At 41.8% G+C, this 23,468-nt stretch overlaps 1 protein-coding gene across 8 annotated transcripts in view; it reads right to left on the bottom strand.

Annotated features, from left to right (window-relative positions):
- RAPGEF4 (Rap guanine nucleotide exchange factor 4) overlaps nucleotides 1-23,468 on the bottom strand; it is a 288,792-nt gene that overhangs the window by 202,445 nt on the left and 62,879 nt on the right. For 6 of the 8 annotated variants that reach the window (XR_004679678.1, XM_035007754.1, XM_035007752.1 and 3 more), the window contains one exon: nucleotides 14,621-14,767. The exons of 1 other annotated variant lie outside the window; for it this stretch is intronic. Coding sequence is in view for 6 of the 7 variants with exons in the window: in XM_035007754.1 (XP_034863645.1) it covers nucleotides 14,621-14,767 (147 nt within the window). In the remaining variant the exon portion in view is untranslated. Of the gene's footprint in view, nucleotides 1-7,844; nucleotides 8,800-14,620; nucleotides 14,768-23,468 lie in introns of those variants that run through there. One more of the 8 variants, XM_035007757.1, reaches the window with a different exon arrangement.

Here is a 23,468-nt window from a genome sequence, read left to right on the forward strand (position 1 = left end):
CACCTTTATTGTTAGTTATTATTCATGCAGAGACCCCTCACGTGAATGTAAAGTCCAAGTGACCACAATGATTCTCAATCAGATCTGGTCTTAGATCATGTCACGCATTACCACAAATGGGATACTGTAGGGAGCTCACTTTCCTTCTCTCTCAGATCGGAGAAGACCCTGCCAAGCCCCACAGGAACAGAGAGATTGAAAAGAGTAACCCAGAGTGCTCTGTGCCTTCTGTGACCCAAGGACCCAGGCCTAATGGCTACTAGGCACCCTGACTGCACCAGCATCAGCACAGCCTCCACCGAAAGCCGCAAGTGATAAAGACCTACAAGGCCTCCAAATCGGGGAGAAACCAAATGGATTCCCAGAGTGTGTCTATCAACGGTCCTTAGTTTCCTCTGGTTTTGAAGCTGCATTCTGCCTCTTGCTCGGGGCTCTCTCAGCCCCAGAACCTCTCAGCTTCCGGGTTTTTCAGTCTGTTTAGAGAACAGCGGTGCTTCGGGCCTCCATTTTCCCTGAATCTTAGCAATCCCAGGTGTTAGACTTCCTTTCCCATCCCCTCACCTGATCTCAACCTGTCTTATAGTCATGTTCTTTTTCATCATCTGGACCCTCATCTCCTCAGAAGGCAACCAGCCTCTTCTTGGCCTTTCATTCACAGACAGATCTGGTGACACCTATGTGAAGGGGCTGCCATCATTCATCGCTGGTGTTACTCACCTGATCAGGAGGAGACCGGGAGATGTTAGGGGAGACAGCAGTTGGGCTGGGTCTTGGGCCAGGTAGAGAAAGGAGGAGACTGGAGGTAAAGGGACCCTAACACTTTTGGGCTTCTTACGTGTTTTTTTTTAAGATTTTATTTATTTATTTGAGAGAGAGAGAATGAGAGAGAGCACATGAGAGGGGGAAGGGTCAGAGGGAGAAGCAGGCTCCCTGCCGAGCAGGGAGCCCGATGCGGGACTCGATCCAGGGACTCCAGGATCATGACCTGAGCCGAAGGCAGTCGCTTAACCAACTGAGCCACCCAGGCGCCCCTTACGTGTTTTTGCTCCAGGGAGCAAGTAGGTATGGTGCTAGTGTCCAGAAGACCTGAGGGGAGAGGGGCTCCGGGGAGGGGAAAGGAGATAAAAATCCTGCGCTGTTCCCGGGAAAGGCTAGGCGGCTCTGACAGGCTCTTCTTTCCATGAAGAACTTGAGGAGGCAAGCTTGCCCTGGAACTGGAGGGTTGTTATGACCCCTCCTCCATGTTCCACCACAACAGACATGTTCCCACAGTAGCACTTGAATCCTCTGCTTGTGTCTGGTGACATCTTTCTGTCAGTCACCTTCCTGTCAGCCTTAGGAAGACAAGACACACAAGGGGACTTTCTCTGGAAACTGTTCTGACTCTCCCTGGCAGCTACCATCTTCTCCTCCCACTTCCAGCCCCTGCAAACACCTCCGCAAAAGCGCTTATCACCCGCTTTTAAAATTTATTTTCACGTATTTATCTCCAATCGACTGTGAGCTCCTTGAGGGCTACACGCTGTTCGCGTCTGTGTGCCCAGTGCCTAGCATAGCACCTGGCATTTCGCGAATGCCCGACTAGTGCTTGCTGACAGGATTTAGGTTGAGAAAAATAGTTGGATAAATTAATAGAGGCAATATGGCTGGAAAAGGATGTATGGGCACATTTAGGAAGCTTTGGATGCCAACATAGAGAGTCTGAACATTATCCTTGGGCAGCAGAGACAGCAGCACTAGGCGTCTGAGCAGGCACCCGTGTACCCGAACTCCTCCATCGTTCGTATCTATCCGTCTCTACCCTCTGCACCTTTTCTCGGTGCTTCCTGGGGCTAAGGGATTGCTGGCATTATACCATTTCTTCCTCACAACCACTTGTGATAAGATTATTGTTAACCTCCTTTTACAAATGAGGAAACGGGTTTAGGCAGTAAAGTAACTTGCCTGAGGACACAGAGCTGGGCCAGACTGTCATCCTGATCTGGCTGATTCCAGTCCCTGGTCTTTAAAAACCACGCCGCCTCCCTTAACACTGGCTAGATGTGAGAAGAGAAAAGGGAGGTCACAGTGATGGTGGGATGGAATGGATGAGGAAGAGATAAACACACAATTGATTATAAAAGGAGGCTGGCTAGGACAGGGAGAAGCAGGAAGAAAGAAATCAACCTAAAATATTCAAGTAAACTTGGTATTTCCTACTAGTCTTTTTTCAATTTTTCTGAATGTTTAAAAGTTTGAATATAAAGTTGGATGGAAAAAAAGATAAGTCTGACATTTCAGACCTAATTGAAGTCTGGAGAAGGGGCTAGGATGAGGGAGAAGAAAGTATAAAGCCACAGGCAGAAAGCAAGAAAGAGAATTTCAGGAAGATGGAATGCCAACTCTACTAAAACTTCTCTAAAAATTTCTTAACCATGTCAGGACTCATAATAGTTTAGACTATTATGCACATGCTTGCAATTATTATTATCAGGAAGTCATGCAACGATTTTAATTTATTAATTTTCATTTATTAATTATCACCTCATTAAATATGCCATCTGCTATGTATGACAAAACCTTTGGTTATAATTAAGGAACGAAAATGTCGATGGACATAGTGTGATCTGCAATACAGTTTTCAGAGAAGTAGAACACTTTTTTTTTAAAAAAAGATTTTATTTATTTATTTGACAGAGAGAGAGACACAGCGAGAGAGGGAACACAAGCAGGGGGAGTGGGAGAGGGAGAAGCAGGCTCCCGCTGAGGGGGCAGCCCGATGTGGGGCTCGATCCCAGGACCCTGGGATCATGACCTGAGCCAAAGGCAGACACTTAACGACTGAGCCACTCAGGTGCCCCAGAACACTAACATTTTTTAAAGCTATCTTAAAACTTGTAACTTTTCAGTAGGTACTTTATACAGTGTTGTACACAAAGTTGTATATGTTCCTGAGTAGGTGGATCTTTTTTCTTTTTAAAGATTTATTTATTTGAGAGGGGGGAGGGGCAGAAGGAGAGGGAGAGAGAAACTCAAGTGGTTTTCATGCTCAGCGTGGAGCCTGATGTGGGGAAGGATCTCACGACCCTGAGATCATGACCTGAGCCGAAATCAAGAGTCAGACACTTAACCAACTGAGCCACCCAGGCACCCTGACTAGGTAGATCTTTTATTAAATGCCATATCTGATCATTTTACTACATTTCCCTTTTTCCAAGTTCTGTTATGCTTTTAACAGGGATTAGATACAATGTAAGTTTTTATAGAGAGGTTTTTTTCCTTTTTCAGTATATTTGTACTAGGCAATTCTATGAATTTAAGCAAAGTGAAGCATAGGCAAAAATGCCCCCCAAACAAATAAAGTAAAATCCTCAACAAATAGCAAAGACCTAAAAATGAAAAGCCATTTTCATTAACACTTATTGCTAAGAGCTGTGCTTGCCCCAGAACTATTAAAGAGGTAGATATAATTCTGGACAGGGAAGAAAAGAAAACAAACAGTTACAGATGCTCAAAAAACAGGACTCACTTGGGGTGCCTGGGTGGCTCAGTCAGTTAAGCATCCGATTCTTGGTTTCAGCTCAGGTCATGATCTTAGGGTCATGATATTGAGCCCCAAGTCGAGCTCCATGCTCAGCAGGGGGAGTTGTCTTGAGATTCTTTCCTTCTCCCTCTGCCTCCACCCCCCCCCCGCAATAAATAAATAAGTAGAATAGAAATAAAAAAGAGGACTCACTTCACTAACTTCAGAAGGTATCCCAGTAACACTCATGTTTCACTCAGACTCAAAGCTTAGAGCAGTGTTCGGGGAGTGGGGAGGGGGCGGGTAGAGTAGTGGGATCTAAGGGCTGGAGGGTTCCACCATCAAATCACGGGGATCTTCACAGAAACTGAAGCAGAAGAGCAGTGGAAGGGACACAGGTCATGGTACAAATATGCAGAAAAGAAATCTTAAGAAAATTTTGTTACAGTTGCTAAAATAAGGTTATAAGAGATAGGTTATGACATAGATGTTATAAGAAACAACTGGAGCGGGGCGCCTGGGTGGCTCAGTCGTTAAGCGTCTGCCTTCGGCTCAGGTCATGATCCCAGGGTCCTGGGATCGAGCTCCACATTGGGCTCCCTGCGCTGCGGGTAGCCTGCTTCTCCCTCTCCCACTCCCCCTACTTGTGTTCCTTCTCTCGCTATCTCTCTCTGTCAAATAAATAAATCTTTAAAAAAAAAGAAACAATTGGAGCCAATATATGAATTTGTAAGAGCATTTATAAATGTTTTGAAACAGAAGAGAGAAGCAATAAAAAAAGTTTTTAAAACTCATTCAATTCATGCAGACAGCACCACTGACTAAAACACTATTATTGCCTATATCATGTGACTTTTCAAATCATCTAAAAATGAGTAACATCTTTATAAAACAAATTAAAAAATTTTAAGCCACAAAATAGCCTTTTTGTTGGCGATTTAATGGATTTAGAATTTATGTACTTTAAATTCATGAAAAATGAAAAGTCAAAAGACCAAAATAAAATATTTGTAGGAATTACAACAAAGGGTTAATGTCTTGGCCAAATAAAGCATTCATATAAACTGATAAATAAATACCAATGTATGGGTGAGTAACATGGTCGCTGAAAGAGGAAATATAATCAGAAAAGAAATGTGTAAGAAAATCTCAACCATCCCAGCAGTAATCAAAGAAACACAATGACAATAAAGTGTCTATTATAATGGAGGAAAATATGTAATGGTCATGCTGGCCATGGCTGGATATAATAGGCATGCTCAGCTACTCCTGGTGGCAGAATAAAAGCTACTGAAAATAAATGTGGTCATATTTATCAAGAGACATAAATGTTTTCATACCCTTCAACTTAGTATTCTTTTTCTGGGAATTTATCTTAGAGAAGTGATTCTCAAAGTATAGTCCAGGGACAGGTCAGGGATCTCAACATTCTCAGGGGGCCCATGAGCTCAAAACTCTCTTCAAAATAGTGCTATCTTATTTGCCTTTTTCACTCTCATTCTCTCACAAAGGTACAGTGTGGAATTTTCCAGGAGCTACATGATGTGTAACGACACGATTGTTCTGACAGATAAGAGGATGTGTGCTTGTAGGATGGTGGAATTTGGGGGGGGGGGGGGTTGCACTTGATTCTCACACTTTCAATAACCAGACCACACAGGCAACCTCTAAACACAAACCCTCAAACAAAAAACACCACTCACTGTATCTCTAAAGTACTGATTGCCATTATTACTTAAATCTGGCAGGAACCCCAATTTGGAAGTAGAATGTCTATATGAGAGAAGGAAAAATTACACTAGGAGATTTAACACAAACAAGGAATAAACATATTGTTCAATCATAGAGCCTTAGCACAGAAAAAAATGCCAGGCAGGTAAATGCAGAAGCAGATGCAAAGGGGCACAGTGCCCATTTAGCAAAGCCCACTGCTGGAAGACAGAGGTTCTTAGCCCTGGCTGCCCAGCAGGCCCCTCTGGCGAGCTTGAAGAAGCCACTGATGCCCAGGGCCCCTCTTCTAGAGATTCTGGTTTCATAGTTCTAGGGAGAGCCCACACATGGGAATTTTTAACTAGCTTTCCAGGTAATTCTAATGTGGAACTAGTTTTAAGAATGACAACTGTAAATGATGAAAGATATCAAAAAGTTCTTGCCTTTCCAATGATATCATTTGATACAGTATGAACTGTTGTCTATACTTTATATTTTCCATTCACATAATTTGTGGCTTTGCCTTCTTGAATTTGCAAACCAAAAGGGAAGGAGAGGGGCACTAAATTTTCCAATTCATAAGGCACCTCAGTTATCAATCAACATTAACTTGGAGCACTCCTGACAGCGAGGCAGGATTTAAGTAAAGCTATCTTTACATTTACAAATAGGTGGCCCACGAGCTGGAGAGCTTCCCAAAAAGTGATCTAGCAAAGGTGGGTTAAACCAGGAATAGATCAGAATTTCAGGCCAAACCACCTGACCACATCAGTAACCTTTAGAAGGTCTGTCTTGCATTTAAGGTTTGGGCCAGACAGCTCAGAACACTGAGGTTAGTAAGATCAACGACAGGCAAACCTGCAGGAATTCGGAGAGGCTGACTTTGTGACAGGACTTCCTGCTGCTCCTTCCTCGGTGTCAGACACCCTGCCCCAGTGACTGGGCTCTAACCTCTCCGCAGCAGCCTGGAGACTATGCAGGAGTGGAATTCGGCCCAATGAGAACAGAAAAGTCCCATGACCACAGGGCTTCCTACACATAAAGAGCTTAACAATATCCCCCAGTCCATACCACGAGTTCCTTCTGAGTCTCAAGTTCTTAAAGTTTTCCCAGCTAGAACTGCCTTTGCCCGTGGGACCCATTAAACCTCAGAGCGGATTTCTCCAGATGATGACTGAACAACAAACAAAATACAAAGCCAGGCATTTGGGAATGCAACACATGACACCCTCAGAGGGCAGGCCGACCCCTATCCAAGCCTGCCCAGGCGCCTATCACAGGAGGAGAAGACAGAACACAGCACAATAGGAGTGAAGAAGGCCTGCCTCTTCTGTGCGGTCAGCCCCTTGGGACACGACAGCCTCAAATGCTATAATTTGGTTAACTGACCCCAATCCTTTAGGGATGCTGAAAAACGGCCCTGTTAGCCACAGAAGAATTCAGAACCCGATTTCTTTGTCTTCGTTCAAGATGATACTCTGGATGGAAATGAATCTCTCTCTGCCCTCCCCAGGATGTCCTCCGGCACACTGGATCTTCCTTAGAGTACTTTCCAGTTTGTCTTACATTAGGGTGATTTGTATTTATGCCTGTCTTTCTTCTCCACTAGATGGTAAACCAGAAGGACAGACAGGATACATTTTGCACCTCTGCGTGGTGGGAACGAAGTGTATGTTTGTTGAATACGACAGGAGTTTCTAAAAGATGAAATTTTCATAAGTGGCATCAATTAACATGGAGTTGAGAAGCTCCTTAGCAGCCACACAGAGTGGTAGGTTCGCTGGGAGAGTAATGAGGGCCACTGCAAGATAAAAGTACAGGGGGGTGGGTGGTGGGAGGCAGTGAGGGGTCAAAGGTGACTGGCAAATGCACCGCCATGCGAGACATTTCAGAACCTCTGCTAACAACAGCTTCTACAAGATCCTAGTATCCGGTGCACACTCCTGAAATGAACACCCAGAAGAGCACCAGTTAGGAAGCGATGACTACTGCTTACAGCATGGGGCCAACAGGCCTACCCGCAGCATCTGGACATTGCTGGCACCTGCCAGCTAAGCCTTGATCTGCTCAGACCCCCTGATCATCTTCTGAGAAATAGTGAAATCATAGCTTGTGGAGCTGGTATGACTTCAAGTGATCAATAATGTAACAGAGTTCCCATAAACACTAAGGAATTCATATAGTCAGAGCTGCAGGCAAGATACCCACTGAGCGTCCAGGGGATGAAATACCATCACTTCCGGTCTGTTTCCTTATCCCAAATTCATTTTTAATATCTGCCATTCAAATATGTCATCAGATAAATACATACATTTAATATTAATGTGATAAATGTAACTGACTAGTTATGAACAACTATCTTTGTTTATATAGAAACATATTTAAGATCATCAGGCTAAACAAACATACCCTTCACAATCAGAAAAAGATGAGCCGCCATTCCACCCTCCACACACACGCATCACAAATAAGGATGAAATCAAATTATGTCAGTCCCGTTGTACATATTTAGGTCTGGTGGAACATAATTAGAAAAGCCAGAGATGTTTCACAGTATAATTCCTCAAACCAAAATGCAAACTGTGACATACAACATTTCCCCACCAAAGAATAAAAAAAGAACCATTCTGACCTTGTAGGGCATATGTCCTTCTTTTCCTGTCTCTCAAAGTTCCCGAATATCCAGTGAATATCTGTCCTTTATTTGGACAGCAAAATACACCTTCATCGCCGATAATTCCTTGTTTGTATCTATCAGTGTTAAAAGGATCTCAGTCCAGTGCTGGTGGTTCTCCAGAAAAGCTCAGGCAGCCAAAGGCAATAGGAAAAGACTTCCTATATACATACACATATATTTAACTTAGTTACCTCCTAATAACTTCACTCCCTTCCTTTCTGGATTTGAGGACAGAGGAGTGAGACCCTGGAGCAGACATAAGGTCCAAGTCATCAGAGCAGGCTTCCGCTTGGTTTAAAAGAATCACAACTGCGAGGAGAGTCAAGAGAACCAGCCAACAGGATGTGTGTGGCTGGAGTTCCTGGCATGAAATCTTGGCTTTCATGTTTATTTTTGGATGTATTTTTCTTAGCCTTTTGATGCAAATTTCTGGCCTGGGAAGTAACCCTACGGTATAAGCTCCAAAGTTGCCAAAAGTAAGCACAGACTTCTGACTTGGGAGAAAGCATGTCCCTTGGCTTTTAGGTTCCAGCCAGTCCTCAGATGAGAGCGTGGGTCCCTGTGCACTAACAGGCAGGCAAGGGGCTGCCTGTCTGAGGATGGGTCATGCAGTCCTGCCTCACTGCCCAGGGCCACTAAAACATTTACCTGAGATACCAGCCCACCTTGGAAGCCTCCCATTAAAGTAAGAGTGAAACAATTTGAAATTGTGTGCATGCTAAATAGAGTAATAAAACCACCCAAAGGACTTCGGAGATTTTTATGTTCTGATATTATGTTTTAAGTATTTGGCTTTAATTTTTCTGACAGCCCGAGACAGACAGGAACATCAAGTCTATTCAAGCAGGAGCAGATGCCTCTGAGAAGTATATTATTCTAATAAGGATTTTAAAGCGCATCAACAAAGACTAAGCTGCTGTTATTTCAATACTTCCTATTCTCACAGTGACTTGAAAGATTATTAATGGAAAAGAACTTTTTATCCCTGCATAGTCCAAGAAAAGGCAGTGAATGGAAATAATTAAAAAGCTTTTCAGTCCCACAACTGCCAAGATATCTGGTAGAATCGAGAAATAAAACACTCTGAAAATCAGGGAGTAGAGACAGATGTAAAAATATTTCTGCAACAATATTCATACTCTTAGAAATATTCCTGTTTTGGGGCACCGGGGTGGCTCAGTCGGTTAAGCATCTGCCTTCGGCTCAGGTCATGATCTCAGGGTCCTGGGATGGAGCCCCATATCGGGCTCTCTGCTCAGCGGGAAGCCTGCTTCTCCCTCTGCCACTCCCCCTGCTTGTGTTCCCTCTCTCGCTGTGTCTCTCTGTCTCAAATAAATAAATAATCTAAAAAAAAAAAAAGAAATATTCCTGTTTATAAATTGCATTCTTTTGCTAAGACAGAACATGCACTTATTTCCTCATTTTACCATTCAGTTTTATATCCCATAAAGCATGAAATAGATTTTTGGTCATTTACTGATATTTACTGAGGCCACAGACACATTTGGGGAATTAACTCTCCTGTATCAATCATTACATCTGAGCAATGGTTCTCTGTGACATGGGATCCCCTGGTTAGAATAAAATCACAATGTATGCCAAGAAGTTTCTGGGTAACAATTACAGCTAAGAAATCACTTTTATTACGGAATGGGTCAGACTATAAATTTAAAATATTGCTTTTTTTTAGGCTCTGTAGTTTTATTGCTGTCTTTAAATTTCGAATGATTTATTCATAAATACGTATTATTATTTTGAACATGCTCAAACATGGCTCACAAGGAAGGAAAGCTTTTGGCCAGATGATGTTCATGCAATTGAAACACAGCTAAGCAGATGGTAGACCACTATTTCAAGGACCTCTTAGTAGTGTCTCTTACGAATTTGATCGAGAGTGCCTCTTGAATCTACTTCTCTGAATACACTGGACTCACCTCATCATTCAATTTCATGTATTTGGAATAGTCGATGTACAGATGTCAAAAGATGCTGCAAAGCTGAAAGCATCTTCATACAGACACGAGTTAGATAGAAAGTCAACAAGAAAAGCAAAAAAACCCCTTGTTGTAGTCATTTGTAACTACTGGAAACCTTATCCTACATGTGCTGCGAAGAAATTCACGGATTTGGACAGTAAATCAGTTCTTTATTTAGTCCAAGAGCCACCAGCAGTCATAAATACCCACAATCTTGGATCAAATATTAATAACTGGCTTAAAACTCGCAAGCCTACCTTTCACTACTCGGCCATTTAACTTTCTCACTGAGGGTATGCAATGCACCCAGTGCCAAAGAGTTGAACTTATGTCTGTCTCAAGAACCAAACATGGTGGGGGCGCCTGGGTGGCTCAGTCAGTTAAGTGTCTGCCTTCGGCTCAGGTCATGATCCCAGGGTCCTGGGATGGAGTTCCACGTTAGGCTCCCTGCTTCTCCCTCTGTCTCTCCCCCTGCTTGTGCTCTCTCTTTCTCTGTTAAATAACTAACTAACTAAATAAAAATCTTTAAAAAAAAAAAAAAAGAATTAAAAAAAAAAACTAAACATGGTATTCCAAGACTTTTCAATCCATTTTCTTCCAAATGAAATTCAGAAACAGAACTATCTCCTGTCTCCTCTCCTCTTCTTTCTCTCTCCATCCCCCAAATGCTACTGAAAAATGAGATGTTTTATACCCTGGTTCATATATTTTATTAAGTTTTAATACCACAGAGGCGTAAGAAGGGGGATGCATTATTGACCAACTCTGAATAAATTTACCATAATTCACTTATGTTAAGAAAACATGACTTTGTTTTAAGATGGAGCAACCCAATGCTCTTAAATCTGACCATAAATTAGCAACTGAAACAAAGCTGCTACCTCAGTTACATCTTGGGGAATACTTTCTCTGATGTATTTGTAGAGGCTATTGAATAATGCTTCTGGTTACATTTATGGGAATAACTTTTTTAAATACACTGGGTGCTACCAATTTAACTTACAACATAATAGACAATATAAAGCAAGAGGTATCTGGGATGAAATTGAATAGGATTTCAAAATATCACATGTAGTTCTCTGAGTATGTTCTCTTCCTGCAGAGAGCCGATGAAACTTGCCTTTGGTCAGGAAAGGAAGCAGGATTCCCTAGCTTTGTGTTGCCATTAAAGTCTCAAGTGGAAGATAGACTATTTGCTCAGCCTATTAAAGAGCTACTTTTAGACTATGCTACCTGACAGTGGCTACAGATCTTAATTTTTAGAGTTAGAAGAAGTAACTCAGAATTCCGGCCCTCGTGTTTTATCTTCCGGCCCCTTTAAGTGACAACAGGGCACAGATAAGGAGACAAAGCTAAACAAGAGGGTGCTTGATATACAATGGACCCACCGTAACATTCTTCAAAAGTAAGTAGTCAAATGAGATGAACATGCAAATTTAGATGCTCGATTCAGGTTATCTAATTTTTACTATTTCTAACCTATAGCCCAACACTGAGCTCCTTACCTTGCCAACAAGAGAGGCATTATCCAGCTTACCTTTCTGCTGCTTTCTTCCCACTATCTCACAGTTCAGTAAGGCTCCTACCTGAGCCTTTCCTGACATAATCCTTTCCTTCTAATGTTTGGCAGGCAGATCTAACTTAGGTTTCAGGGGACAGTGCGAGCTTGAATTTCAATTTTGCTAATGAGTATTATTTACTAGTGTAATAAATGGCTGAGTCATAAACTCTATTATCTGACATAATCAAGGAACAGGTATTCTGAACATCAGATATTTTGCTAACAGATCAGTGTTATATATGTCATCAAGGGACCACTCATTCAAATAGAAATAAAATCTATTTAATGATAATGATATATTATACTCTGAAATAATATTATGACTTGGTAGGTTATTTTCTGTATTCTCCAAGTAGAACAGAAGCCTTTGCTGGAGAGCAGGAGCTCGGCCAAACTTATTTGCTGCTACATCCACACCTGACACACAGGAGATACTCAATGAATATTTGTTGAAAAACGAATGGTAGAATAAACTGGAGTCAATCTTTTTTATTTAGAAGGTAATTTAGAATTTTACGAGGTCTTAGGATTATCACGTAGTGTAGGTGCACAATTGTGCCCATTAATAAAGTTCTGACTCACAGAGATTGCTAGATAATGGAGTTTCTTGCATTTTCATTTTAGCCAGTTAAAATGTTGACTGAGCATGTAGTTTGCACTCTGTACTTAGTTCCATGAACAGGCAAATAAAATGAAGTATCTGACTAATCTCTTACTCACGTGAGGTTCAGTCCTCCACCTGTAAAATAAGAAGTCAGACAAAAACTCTGTTCCTTCTTTTCAGCTCACTTAAGTCACTGACAGGGGAGATCAGAAGTCTGCTCTGAGGTCACAGATGAAGGGTTGGACCCACCAAGCTGGAGAACCACATGACAAGGTTTGGGATACCAAAGACCACCCTCAATATCAATACCCCCATTTAGTAATTTTCCTTTAAGGGAAATATCTGTGGAAAAGAGCCCTAAAATGTACTCAAATGCAATCAAACGACAGGATCACACTAATCAAACTAAAGCATCCAGATGTGATGAGCCTCCTGATGTACTCAGTATCACCTTTGACCTTTTCTTGCCAAAAAATGTTTGATTTGATCTCATCAAGCTTTTAGCTTTAACTTCCATTTATAGGAAGCCCTGGGGTAGGGGTACAAAAAGATACCATGAGAAAACAATCAAACAAATCTTGAATTTGGGAGAAACTGACCTGGCCTTTTTAACAAGTCAATGTCATGGGGGAGAAAGAGAGAGACAGAGAGGGGTAAGGAGGGAGGGAGGGAGAGAGAGAGAGGGAAGGAGGGATATATAGAGAGAGACAGACTGACTGAGCTATAACAACCAAATGTAATACGTGATTCTTTATTTGAACCTGGTTTGAAATAAAACAGATTTAAAAGATAGTTATTGAATAAATATTTATTTATTTATGGGTATTTATGGGGAAGTTTGAACTGTGGACTCGGTATTAGATATTAGGGTATTATCTTTAGTTCTGTTAAGTGTAATAATGGTATTATGGGTAGGTAGCAGGGTATTCTAACTTTTTGGAGATTATGCTGAATATTTACGATGAAATGTCATAATGTCTGTCGTTGACCTTGAAGTGGTTCAGCAAAAAAAAAAACCAAAGATGAAACAAATATGGCTATATGTTAGCAACTGCCAAAGTAAGTGGGGATGTTTGGGTGTTCATTGTATTATCCTTTTGGATTTTCTGTATGTTTGACAATTTTTCTAATAACAAATTTTTTAAAAATGTTCACAGGTAGCAACTTCTCAGGAACTTCCTTCATAGTACTGAGGGCTCCTAATTAAAATAAAACTTTAAATATTTCCACAAACCATCCTCAATGAGCAACTTGAAAAAGTCATAACAGACAAAAGCAGTTATAATGACATATATCACAGGTGGAAATGATTTTTGTTCTTAAACCAGTTTTCCAAATTTTCTTTTTTGGAAAAGACTTTTTCAGTTTACCTTTTAAACATGAAAGATCCAAAAAAAAAAAAAAAGACTTATTTGCCTCAAGCTTGGTCCCTTTTAATTGACAGAAAACCTCTCCGCACACACCTCATGCAAACCTACTTTGGCTTTGCCTTCCTAAAACTAGCTTTTGTCTCTGAACTTTACAGAGCAGTTGGAGCTCTTTAATATTTTCTAAGAGGAACATTTCAAACAAGCAACCCCGCAATTTATTCACTACTGCCAAGAATAAAAGTAACAGGTTTCACCACCAAGGCCTTCCAAGGCTTTGCAGGACTTTTAAGGCAAAGCATCACTCATTCACCTGCAGGTTTGCTCCCTTAATGCATCTGTCATTTGTTTGGCTCTGGAGGAAACTATTTGATTACATAAAATTCTTTTTAGATCAAGTTTAAAATCTTAGCCACACCGGGACAAGTTGCAAAGCCTGCCAGCTCGATGGGTTAACACTTGGACATACTGAGCCAAGGACAAAGATAAGGAACAACCACAGGTTAAAATCAGAAGCTTGCAGAACTGAAAAGGAATGAGTGTGAAAGATGCAAGGCTTAGCTGGGCCTTTCTAAGTGCTCCACTTGCCATTACTGCATATAAGATGATTCATTCCCCCTACTTCTTGTAAATGAGTGCAGTACCCTAAGGGGCACTGGTAAGCAGCGGTAAATGCAAAAGCCACCAGCACCCGTTGCATCCATCCACTGCTGTGCCACCTATGCATTTTGAGGTTGGCAAGTAACCAAACATCTCTATGTCCCTCATTTCCATACCTTATTACAGGGCCCATCATTTTTAAAAGCATTTAACCAAAGCAGATGTTAACCCCATTCATTCCACTTTACCAGGGAACATGTCAACGATGATTTTTAAAATGCAAAAGAAAATGTCAAAGTATTTTGTTCCCTGGTTAAGAATACATCTGTGGAATAGGAGGGAGGAAATACATAAAACACTCTATGGTCATTCAAGAAATAATTATAAGGTATGTCAAACTACAGAAAATTGAGCAAGCACTAAATTAAAAAAAAGGGGGGAGATGTCTTGTGTCAAAATGGCTTTTTCACTCACTCATTTCAAAAACAATTTTTGAAAATTAAATTCCATCCACTGGCTCAGAACAGAACACATTAAGGCTTGACTGTAATGCCATTATCCATGTGGCAGCTCCCTTTCTTTTCTGCAACTACATTAATTGACAAAGAAGCCTTGGGGCTCACCTCCCATAGAGCCTTGAAGTCCTTCTGCTCGATGCGGAGCAGTTCACTGCTCTCCCTAGTAACGATGGTCGCATGGCGGGGTGTGTTGTCCAGAATGGACTCTCCGAAGGCTGTCCCAATTCCCAGAGTACAGATGGTCACTGCATCCTGAGAATCCCCAAAATTGGTCATTAGAAAATTAAACATTTAACTGATATGGGTGAGTTGTCTTTTCTTTGAATTTAAGCATAATTTATACAAAATAAAGCACTTGATTCAATTGCACAGTCTGACAAGTTTTGACAAATGTATACTCCGGTGTAATCACCAACACCAACAAAATCAAGGCCTACAACATCCCCATCACCCCGAAATTCCCCGCGTACCCTTTTCCAGTCAGGACCCTCCCATCAGAGATAATCAGTGTTCTGATTTCTAGCACCACAAAGGAGTTTGGCTGGCTTTATTTTTGTTTTTTTTTTAAGATTTTATTTATTTATCTGAGAGAGAGAGAGAGAGAGAGATCACGAGTAGGAGCGAGGGGTAGAGGGAGGAGCAGACTCCCCGTGAGCAGGGAGCCTGATGCGGGACTTGATCCCAGGACCCTGGGATCACGACCTGAGTCGAAGGCAGATGCTTAACTGACTGAACCACCCAGGTGCCTGGAGTTTGGCTGGTTTTAAGATTTCATGTAAAAGGAGTCAGACAAGGAGCACCTGAGTGGCTCAGTCCCGGTTAAGCGTCTGCCTTCGGCTCACGTCGTGATCCCAGGGTCCTGGGATGGAGCCCAGCGTCGGGCTCCCCGCTCAGCGCGGAGTCTGCTTCTCCCTCTGCCTCTCCCCTCTGCTCGTGCTCTCTCTCTCTCTCTCAAATAAATAAATAAAATCTTAAAAAAAAAAAAGAGGGACGCCTGGGTGGCTCAGTCGGTTAAGCGGCTGCCTTCGGCCCAGGTCATGATCCCAGGGTCCTGGGATCGAGTCCCATATCGGGCTCCTTGCTCAGTAGGGAACCTGCTTCTCCTTCTCTCTCCCTCTGCTTGTGCTCTGTCAAATAAATAAAATCTTTAAAAAAAAAAAAAAAAGAGTCAGACAATATGCCCTCTTTGGTGTCTGACTTCTTTTGCTCAACATAATGTCTGTAAGATTCATCCACATTGTCACACGGATCAGTAATTTTTTTCCTCTTACTGACAAGTAATTTTCCATTGCGTGAATATGCCACAATTTCCTTATCCGTTGTCCTACAGGTGAACATTTGGGTTGATCCTAGTTTAGGGACATTATGAATAAAGCTGCAAGCGGTAACCTTGTTCAAGTCTTTCTGTGGACAGGATTATCTTTTTATATGACTACTATCTGTTTTAAGAGAAAAAGGAGGGAATCTTTTGAAAACGAACAGAGTTTTTTAGTGAGAGGATGCAGTTATGATATTTCAGTAGGTAACTGGAATCGGGATGCTGCCCCGTCAGCCTGTCTTGAAGAGATGAGGAAACTGAGGGCGGGGTGGTCGAGTCGCAGGGCCCTGGTCCACACACACAGTAAGGGATGCAGTCAGAGTCTAACCACGGCTCTCCGACTGCAGATTCCAAGCTTTTTGTATCGTGCTGCCTCCTGCAGCCACAATGGAGTCAGAACAGCTTCAGATGAGGTGCAGTGTGGCTAGTTCATAAAATGCCGTGAATCAATGATATAAATGTTTCTCAAGGTATACTAAAAAAAGTAATTTCCAATCTGCATGTGACATTGGTGATAATATTTGTATTTAATCCTAACTACTTTCAAATAATGCAAATAGCTCCTCAAAATCACCTGGACATTAATTTTGCAGGGCATTATCAACTAACGGAGATACACGAGGGTAATCCTCCGAGTGAGAAAGCACAGTTTTCCTTTCATGCATCTAATAGACGATACGAGGCAAATGTTATTAAGATCAAGTTAGTGACTCCATAATCACATTACTAAGACAAATGCCCATAAGAATCAGTTCCTTGAACCATAGCAAATTGTTTCTGCCCAGATATTACCATATAAAATTGTGTTCAGGAAAATAAAGTCAATAATAACTCAGAAAAGGAAGAATGATTGGGGGGAAATGTAAGAATAGCCTGTTAATAAATTTTCCAGAGAGGCAGTTGCAAACAAATTCAGTCAGAAAAATATCCCCAGAACCAAAATATCAATATTCAGTGACTTAGTTACCTCTGAGTAATTTTAAAATTCTAGTAAAAGCACAAAAGGGATTATGATAAATCACAGACTTCCATAAATTCTCTAGACTATCAGGTTCCCTTGAGAGTCCCATTTGCCTACTTTCTCATCTGGACCCCTCAGAAAGGATTCTTTTGCCTATTTTATACTTCTCAGTGTAAAATTCTATTTTAAAACTTGACAGGGATGCACCATTAATATTAGTCCCGCCACCCTCCACATGGCTTAAATATCTAGGGTTATCTGCAAAGCATAATGCAAAGGAACTAAGAAGATCTGTTTTTTGTGAGCTGGTTATAGACTTTTTTGGATTGAACTATCTTCTCCTCTCTCACCTCCTATCCCTGACTACGTAGTTTGTCATCAAAAGGTATACAAAGAAAGACGTAGGCCGTGAAAGTCACATGAGCCCAGCTTCTTGCTAGTGAACAGCTCTTGTGATGGACAAAAAATGGAAAGTATTCTTGACTGTCCCCTGGAGAATTTAACATTCCCTGTGCCTTCCATAGCTAACATTAGTCCTGTTAGTACTGTTAGCACAAGTCACGGGTCAGGACCTCTGCAAGGGACAGTCCCATCCTCGGCCCTTTGATCGAGCGCCTCGGCTCATTTCCAGTGTCCCTCACTCTCCCACTGAATGTGGGATCCGTCCTTCCCACGTTTCCTCCTTCATACGTGATCTTCTTCAGTTTAAGAACACAGGGAGTCACAAAAACAAGACAGGATCTTGAAATTAGGACTGGAAAACCTCACCTGAAAGGAGTATTGCTTCTAAGTTCAAACTTAACTTTCAGCAGACTCAGTATTTTTAAGACAAATGCACTTAGAAAGCTGAATGGATTTGGGAAGTATGGATTGGGCACTGGGAAGAAGAAGGTCCTAAGAAGAACATTTTCACTCTAAAGATCAATCAGTACCTTTAGAGTCCATGGGTGCTATTTTCTGAATCCCAGACAGGGCATTGCAATGTGCTAAGAAGCGAATTATCAAAAAGAGAAATTTACATTCCAGTGTTCTCTCATTTAGCAGAACCAAGATAGGTTGCTCAGCATGTACACTGAAAGGCAGGATGAATGTGAGTCCATGTGTGGTGGAAGCACTCTTACTTCAGTCCACACTAACATCTGACCAGATCCCTATGGTCAGAATTCCAAGCTGGAACCCCTGCACATAGGCTCAATGCATGCCTTTGCCTGGGGCTGAAAGTGTCCATTTCTGAATGTAATATTACTGTTTCTTTAAAGTTTATACATACTCTAGAGATCTGCTCATGTCTCCACACTTATTTAATAGAGACTACTCAGGCTGTTTTATTTCCTGCTCGTTCGCAGATGAAGGTGCAGAAAGGCCACCTGTGAGAAAATATTTACAGTGACCTGGGGCAGGGAATATAAAATATTAATAACAGCAAAGAAAGGTTCTACTTTGTGATAAGATGGCAATTTATTTTAAGGATTTGCAAACAGGAAATGTAGATTTAAAACCTTGAATGTCTGCAACATAGGATGGTAGTTGTAGCAGATGTTGTTGGAGTCCTGCCAGACTCCCCCCACTCTTGACCTCACCTCACCCCCAGAGTCGTCATAGCTTTCTGGACAGTTGCCATATGCACATGCAGCTTCCTCTCTCAGGCATCTGCATTGCTCCACCTGAGGGCAGAGTGCTGGGCGGTCAAGGCCTGGAAGGGGCAACCTCCACCAAAGAGGCAGGAGAGTAGGAAGAAAAGTACGCTGGCTTCCTAACCCTCCACTAGTTTCTTAGACGGTTGCCTGAAAGAGTGAGCCCAGCTGAAACCTTCTCACCACACTTTTATTGGCTTTCCTTCCTCCTTGTCTCAGTGCCCACTCCCTTACAAGGCTTCCTGGGGGCATCTTCAAAAAACCCACTTGCAACTAAATCCTAGTCTCAGCTTCTAGGGAAACCCAAACCAAGAGAGTGGGTTAGCCAGACATGGCTGTGTGAGTCCTAGGTTACCCTGAGACCTCTGGGGAGGTGCTGGGCTGCACCAGCATTCTCAAAGGGACTTCTGTAAGAGGGACAGACCCCAGCTTATCATTTCCTGCTTTGCAGCAGACACATAGTAAGTGTAATATCCCTTGGGTGACACATGGAAAGACTTCCTTGTGTTAGTAAAGCATATTGGGTCTTGGAGGCCAATTCTACTCCATAAAGGGGTGAGGGCGCTCAAAAAAAGAGTGACCTGGGGCATGTCACTGACATGTTATCTGGTTTCTTCCTCCCACCTGATGCAACTCTCTCACCTGTCAGTCAACCTGATCACTCCTTCTCCTATCCTCTAGAACACTTAATCACCCACTTACCCTTAACAGTAAACATTCTACAGTGCGTCAGCATGCAAGTGGATCTCTGTGTGTGTGAGTGGAGTACCATGTGCCATGCACTGGGCCAGCTGTCTTGACTATGATGCCTTATTTATTCCTCAAAACAGTTAAATGAAATAATTTATTTAAACTGCTTCACACAGAGCCTGACTCAAAAGAAGTGCTTAATAAATTGTGGATATTCTTATCGATGGTAATATTAAAACAATCCTGCAACATCATTGCTATTTCATAGGTTGAGGAAAATCAGGCCCAGAGATGTTCAGGAACATGTCTGGGAGCATGGCTAGCAAGCAGAAGAGTTAAGACTAGAACTAGTCAGTTTAATCACCTCTCCATATACCTCTTCAATTATCATAGGAAATTGAAGTACTGCTTGCCCAGGTTCAATAGGAAAAATCAATTAAAGTAATAATTAAACAGAGGTTTTTTTTTTTCAATCAGCCAATCTATATATTTATTTATATATGTTTATCTCTATATATTAAGTCCAAGTCTCCAGGAAAATAGAAAACAGCACTGCTCCCCCTCTAACCCTCCAATTCCAATACTGGGGTCTGCTTGACCCTCACCTAGTGGATCAAATCCAATGCAGGCTGGGGCACCAACCCTCTTTCTCATTAGAAGAAATGTAAACAATCATTAGTTTTTCCCACTCTGATCCTGTGCCCCAGTTCTAATAACAGAGTTCCTACCTCAGTTGGGGAAATGGAGTTTCTGTCTTTCTACGACTCTCCCTTGGTCACCTGCCAGGTATCTTAATTCTTTTCAACATGGCCAACTGCCTGGTTCTGACAGCCCTCCCTGGGCCCCAGTCCCTCTCCAGCACCCTTCTGCAGCCAGGCCTGTTCATCAGCACACCTGGCTGCCTGCTTCCAACACTGGGCCTGCTTCCTGATTCCCTGCCCATCATGTGACCACTAGTTAGACCTACTCAGCCCATTACCCTACTAACCTGGGGGCCATGCTGCTCCAGTGTTCAGCCTCCTCCCATGTCCTGCCCAGCATGCCTGAACATGCCATCGAGACAGCTCCTACCTCCACCATGAGTGGCGTCCAGTTTCCAGGCTCTCCTCCTCTACCCAGCTAAGCACCAACTGAAATCCTGAACACTCTCTTGGCACTGTATGTGTTTCACTGGGATAAGCTGGGTCTGGTTATCTCCATTCATAAAAGTTGGTGTCAAGTAAGTTAGCAAACATGTCAACAAAGCCGCCCTGATGGAAGGCAGGGGACACTGGGCAAAGGACACACACCTGGAAGCGCCCAGAGTCAGAACACTCCGTCCATGGAGGGGAAAATCCCCTGTAGGCAGTGTGGTGAGGAAAGCAGAGCCTTGTAGACCTACATTCACAACTCTTCTCTGCCAATTCCTAGTCTTGTAGCTTTGGGTAGAATGATCCCAGGAAGCTCCATATCCTCATTTATGAAATGGGTACAATCTTTCTTATAAGATTGTTAGCAGGATTCAATATAAATAATATATAGAGTTATATATAATAATATATACATGTCTATATAGTAATATATAGACAATATATATATGGTTCCTGGCACATAGTAGATGCTCCATACATAATGGAAAAGATTATTTCTGCCTTAGTCATATTGATACACATGTATAGGGTAACTATGTTTCTAAAAAGCAAATTATATTTTTCTATTACTCAAAGAACAGAGAATCTCTACATTCGTTTTGTGCTAATCTTCAATTAACGATGGTTTTTCAACACTTAAATTCCAAGTTTCTCTGTCTCCCGGTCTGGATGTCAAGTGGCTTGAATGGTCTGCAAAACACTTCAGCTCTCTGGGGGAGCTTGTACTCAAGGGAACCCTTCTGAAGAATCCTGCTGTAAATCAAAGAATCCTTTTGTGCTGCTACTAATCTCCCCTTAACTTGTCTGCTTTGTACATCTGAATTATGATATACTAGGTTTTCTTAAAGTAGGCGTTCTCATATGAAGCATTTGATTTGTTCGTTGCATTATAAACATAACTACACTAAGAAAGTAGGAATGGTGTTAAGAAAGCCAATAGCTATGTATCACCGATAACTGAGGTAATAAACATGTGTCTTACAAATGTCCATACACATCCGCTGAAATCCAACTCACACGAGTTACAGACAATCGGACGAAATTTGAAATAACTAACAACCATCAAAACGGATGTAAGAATTCTCTGTGATAAGTACATCAAGATTTTTTTTCTTTTTTTTTTTTTAAAGATTTTATTTATTTATTTGAGAGAGAGAGAGAGAACGAGAGAGAGCGAGTACGAGAAGGGGGAAGGTCAGAGGGAGAAGCAGACTCCCTGCTGAGCAGGGAACCCGATGCGGGACTCGATCCAGGGACTCGATCCAGGGACTCCAGGATCATGACCTGAGCTGAAGGCAGTCGCTTAACCAACTGAGCCACCCGGGCGCCCCAATCAAGATTTTTTCTTAACTGTCCTGTACCTTCAAGGGATATCAGATTTTTTAGTAAGCATATTTAAATCATTTCTATTAATGGCTCAAGAAAAATTAACTGTCTCATAGCATATCTACTGTTTTGACCACACGGTGGGTTTAATATCAAGGAACAAGTTGGTCCTTTAAGTGCGTAGACCCTGAAACATAAATTCTTACAAAGCACATATTTTGACGATTCTTATTTTAGGACTATGAGCAATACTTGCCATTAAGTTTGGTAGTGCCTGGGTTTATTTCATGAGCTTAAATTCAGTACTGGAATTTATTGAGAGCTCCAAGTCCTTTTAAAAAATAAAAATGTAATGGTACCTAATCTCTGAATTTGTCAAGACATTTAAAATTGTATGAGCTGTCTGAAGAATTTATGGCCAAGCGCAGAGGCAAAATACTTCTAAGTCACATGTGTTCTTTCCTAACAGACAGCAAAGACAGGTTTGTCACTGTGACAGCACTTCGCTTCCATCGGAGTGTTAGACACAGCTCGATAAGATCATTCAAGCTGGCTGCAGGAAGTTGCGCTGAGAACAGACTCGTATTAGCATTCTGATAACTGCATCAGAGAGGCTGGCCTCCCTGCAGCAGAGAGCCGGTCTTGCATCCACCCAAACAAAGAATTACATGGCAACAAAACTAACTACAGTGTGTGGGTGCCTCATGCAGGACGCTAGACAACTTCCTGATCGGTTCCTAACCAATAGCATAATCTGAGCAGACAAGTCACAGGAGATGCCAAACAACCACTATAGAGTTGGCAGCTTTCACGTTTCAGGGGCTCATTAAATGTGTTCAGAAAATGTTCCCTGGTGAGAGCAATGTTCTCTGAAAATAATGGGGTGAAATGAGAGTAAATGAGAGCATCAGACAGGCTAAGACAGAAAGACAGAGAAGGACAGAGAGAGCCACATGATAGAGAGACATGCCTGTCCTTCAAATTTCATAAACAAAAATCCAACACTTTACAAACATTTTTGATAGAGAGACAAAGAGAGGGTAAATAAAAGCATATTTTACTTTGGGGGAAGTACCAGTGAGAGAGTGTTTTCCAAAACTGGACTAAAAATTGCCAGAGAATGTCACAGAAACAGATGAGAGCGTGGATAACATACAAGTGCCTACAGCAGCCAGGAGGGTCTGATCCCACAGAATGGCTGAACGATATTGACAGTTGAAGTCTGGCCATTCCAATACCGGGTACATTTCCTGCTTTCTCTATGCTAGCACTGCCCTCTTGTGATAAAAGGAGAGCATTGCAGGCATTGCAAAGTTGGAGGTCCACTCTAGCAACAAATTTTTCTTGGAATTAGTAAGAAAAAAGTACCAGAACCCCTGCTCTGTGGCAAGCTTTGCATTAAGTGGTTTATAGACTTTAACTCATTATGGTAAGAATTATTATCCCCAACTTATAGGTAATCTAACTTGCCTAGGTCACACAGCAATGAAGTAGCAGAGAGGATTTGAGAAGAGGTTTGATTTTAACCCCTATGTTGCATTAGGTAAACACACTTTAAATAAGCATCTATTACAGAGAGGTAGAACTTTTAATGAATTAATACACCATCTTATTCTCTGTTTTGTAGCATGGACTCCTAGTCACTAAGCAGCCATGAGAAATTCTCCTCTCACGTGACTGGAAAAATATACTTTTTGGGTGCAAAGATTAATTATTAAATCTAATATATTTCTAGGATTTAAATATTTACCCCATGCCAAAAAAAAAAATAAAAGCCATTCATTTATAAAATCTGCAGAGAAAAACAGGACCCTGTCTCTCTCTCTTTCTGAAATACACATACTCACAGAGTTAAGTATGGTTGCCTATTTATTGCTTTTAAGTTTACTACTTA

The sequence above is a fragment of the Mirounga leonina genome, unplaced genomic scaffold (assembly GCF_011800145.1).
Source record: "Mirounga leonina isolate KUSES-001 unplaced genomic scaffold, KU_Mleo_1.0 Mir_151, whole genome shotgun sequence".
Taxonomy (NCBI): Eukaryota; Metazoa; Chordata; class Mammalia; order Carnivora; family Phocidae; genus Mirounga; species Mirounga leonina.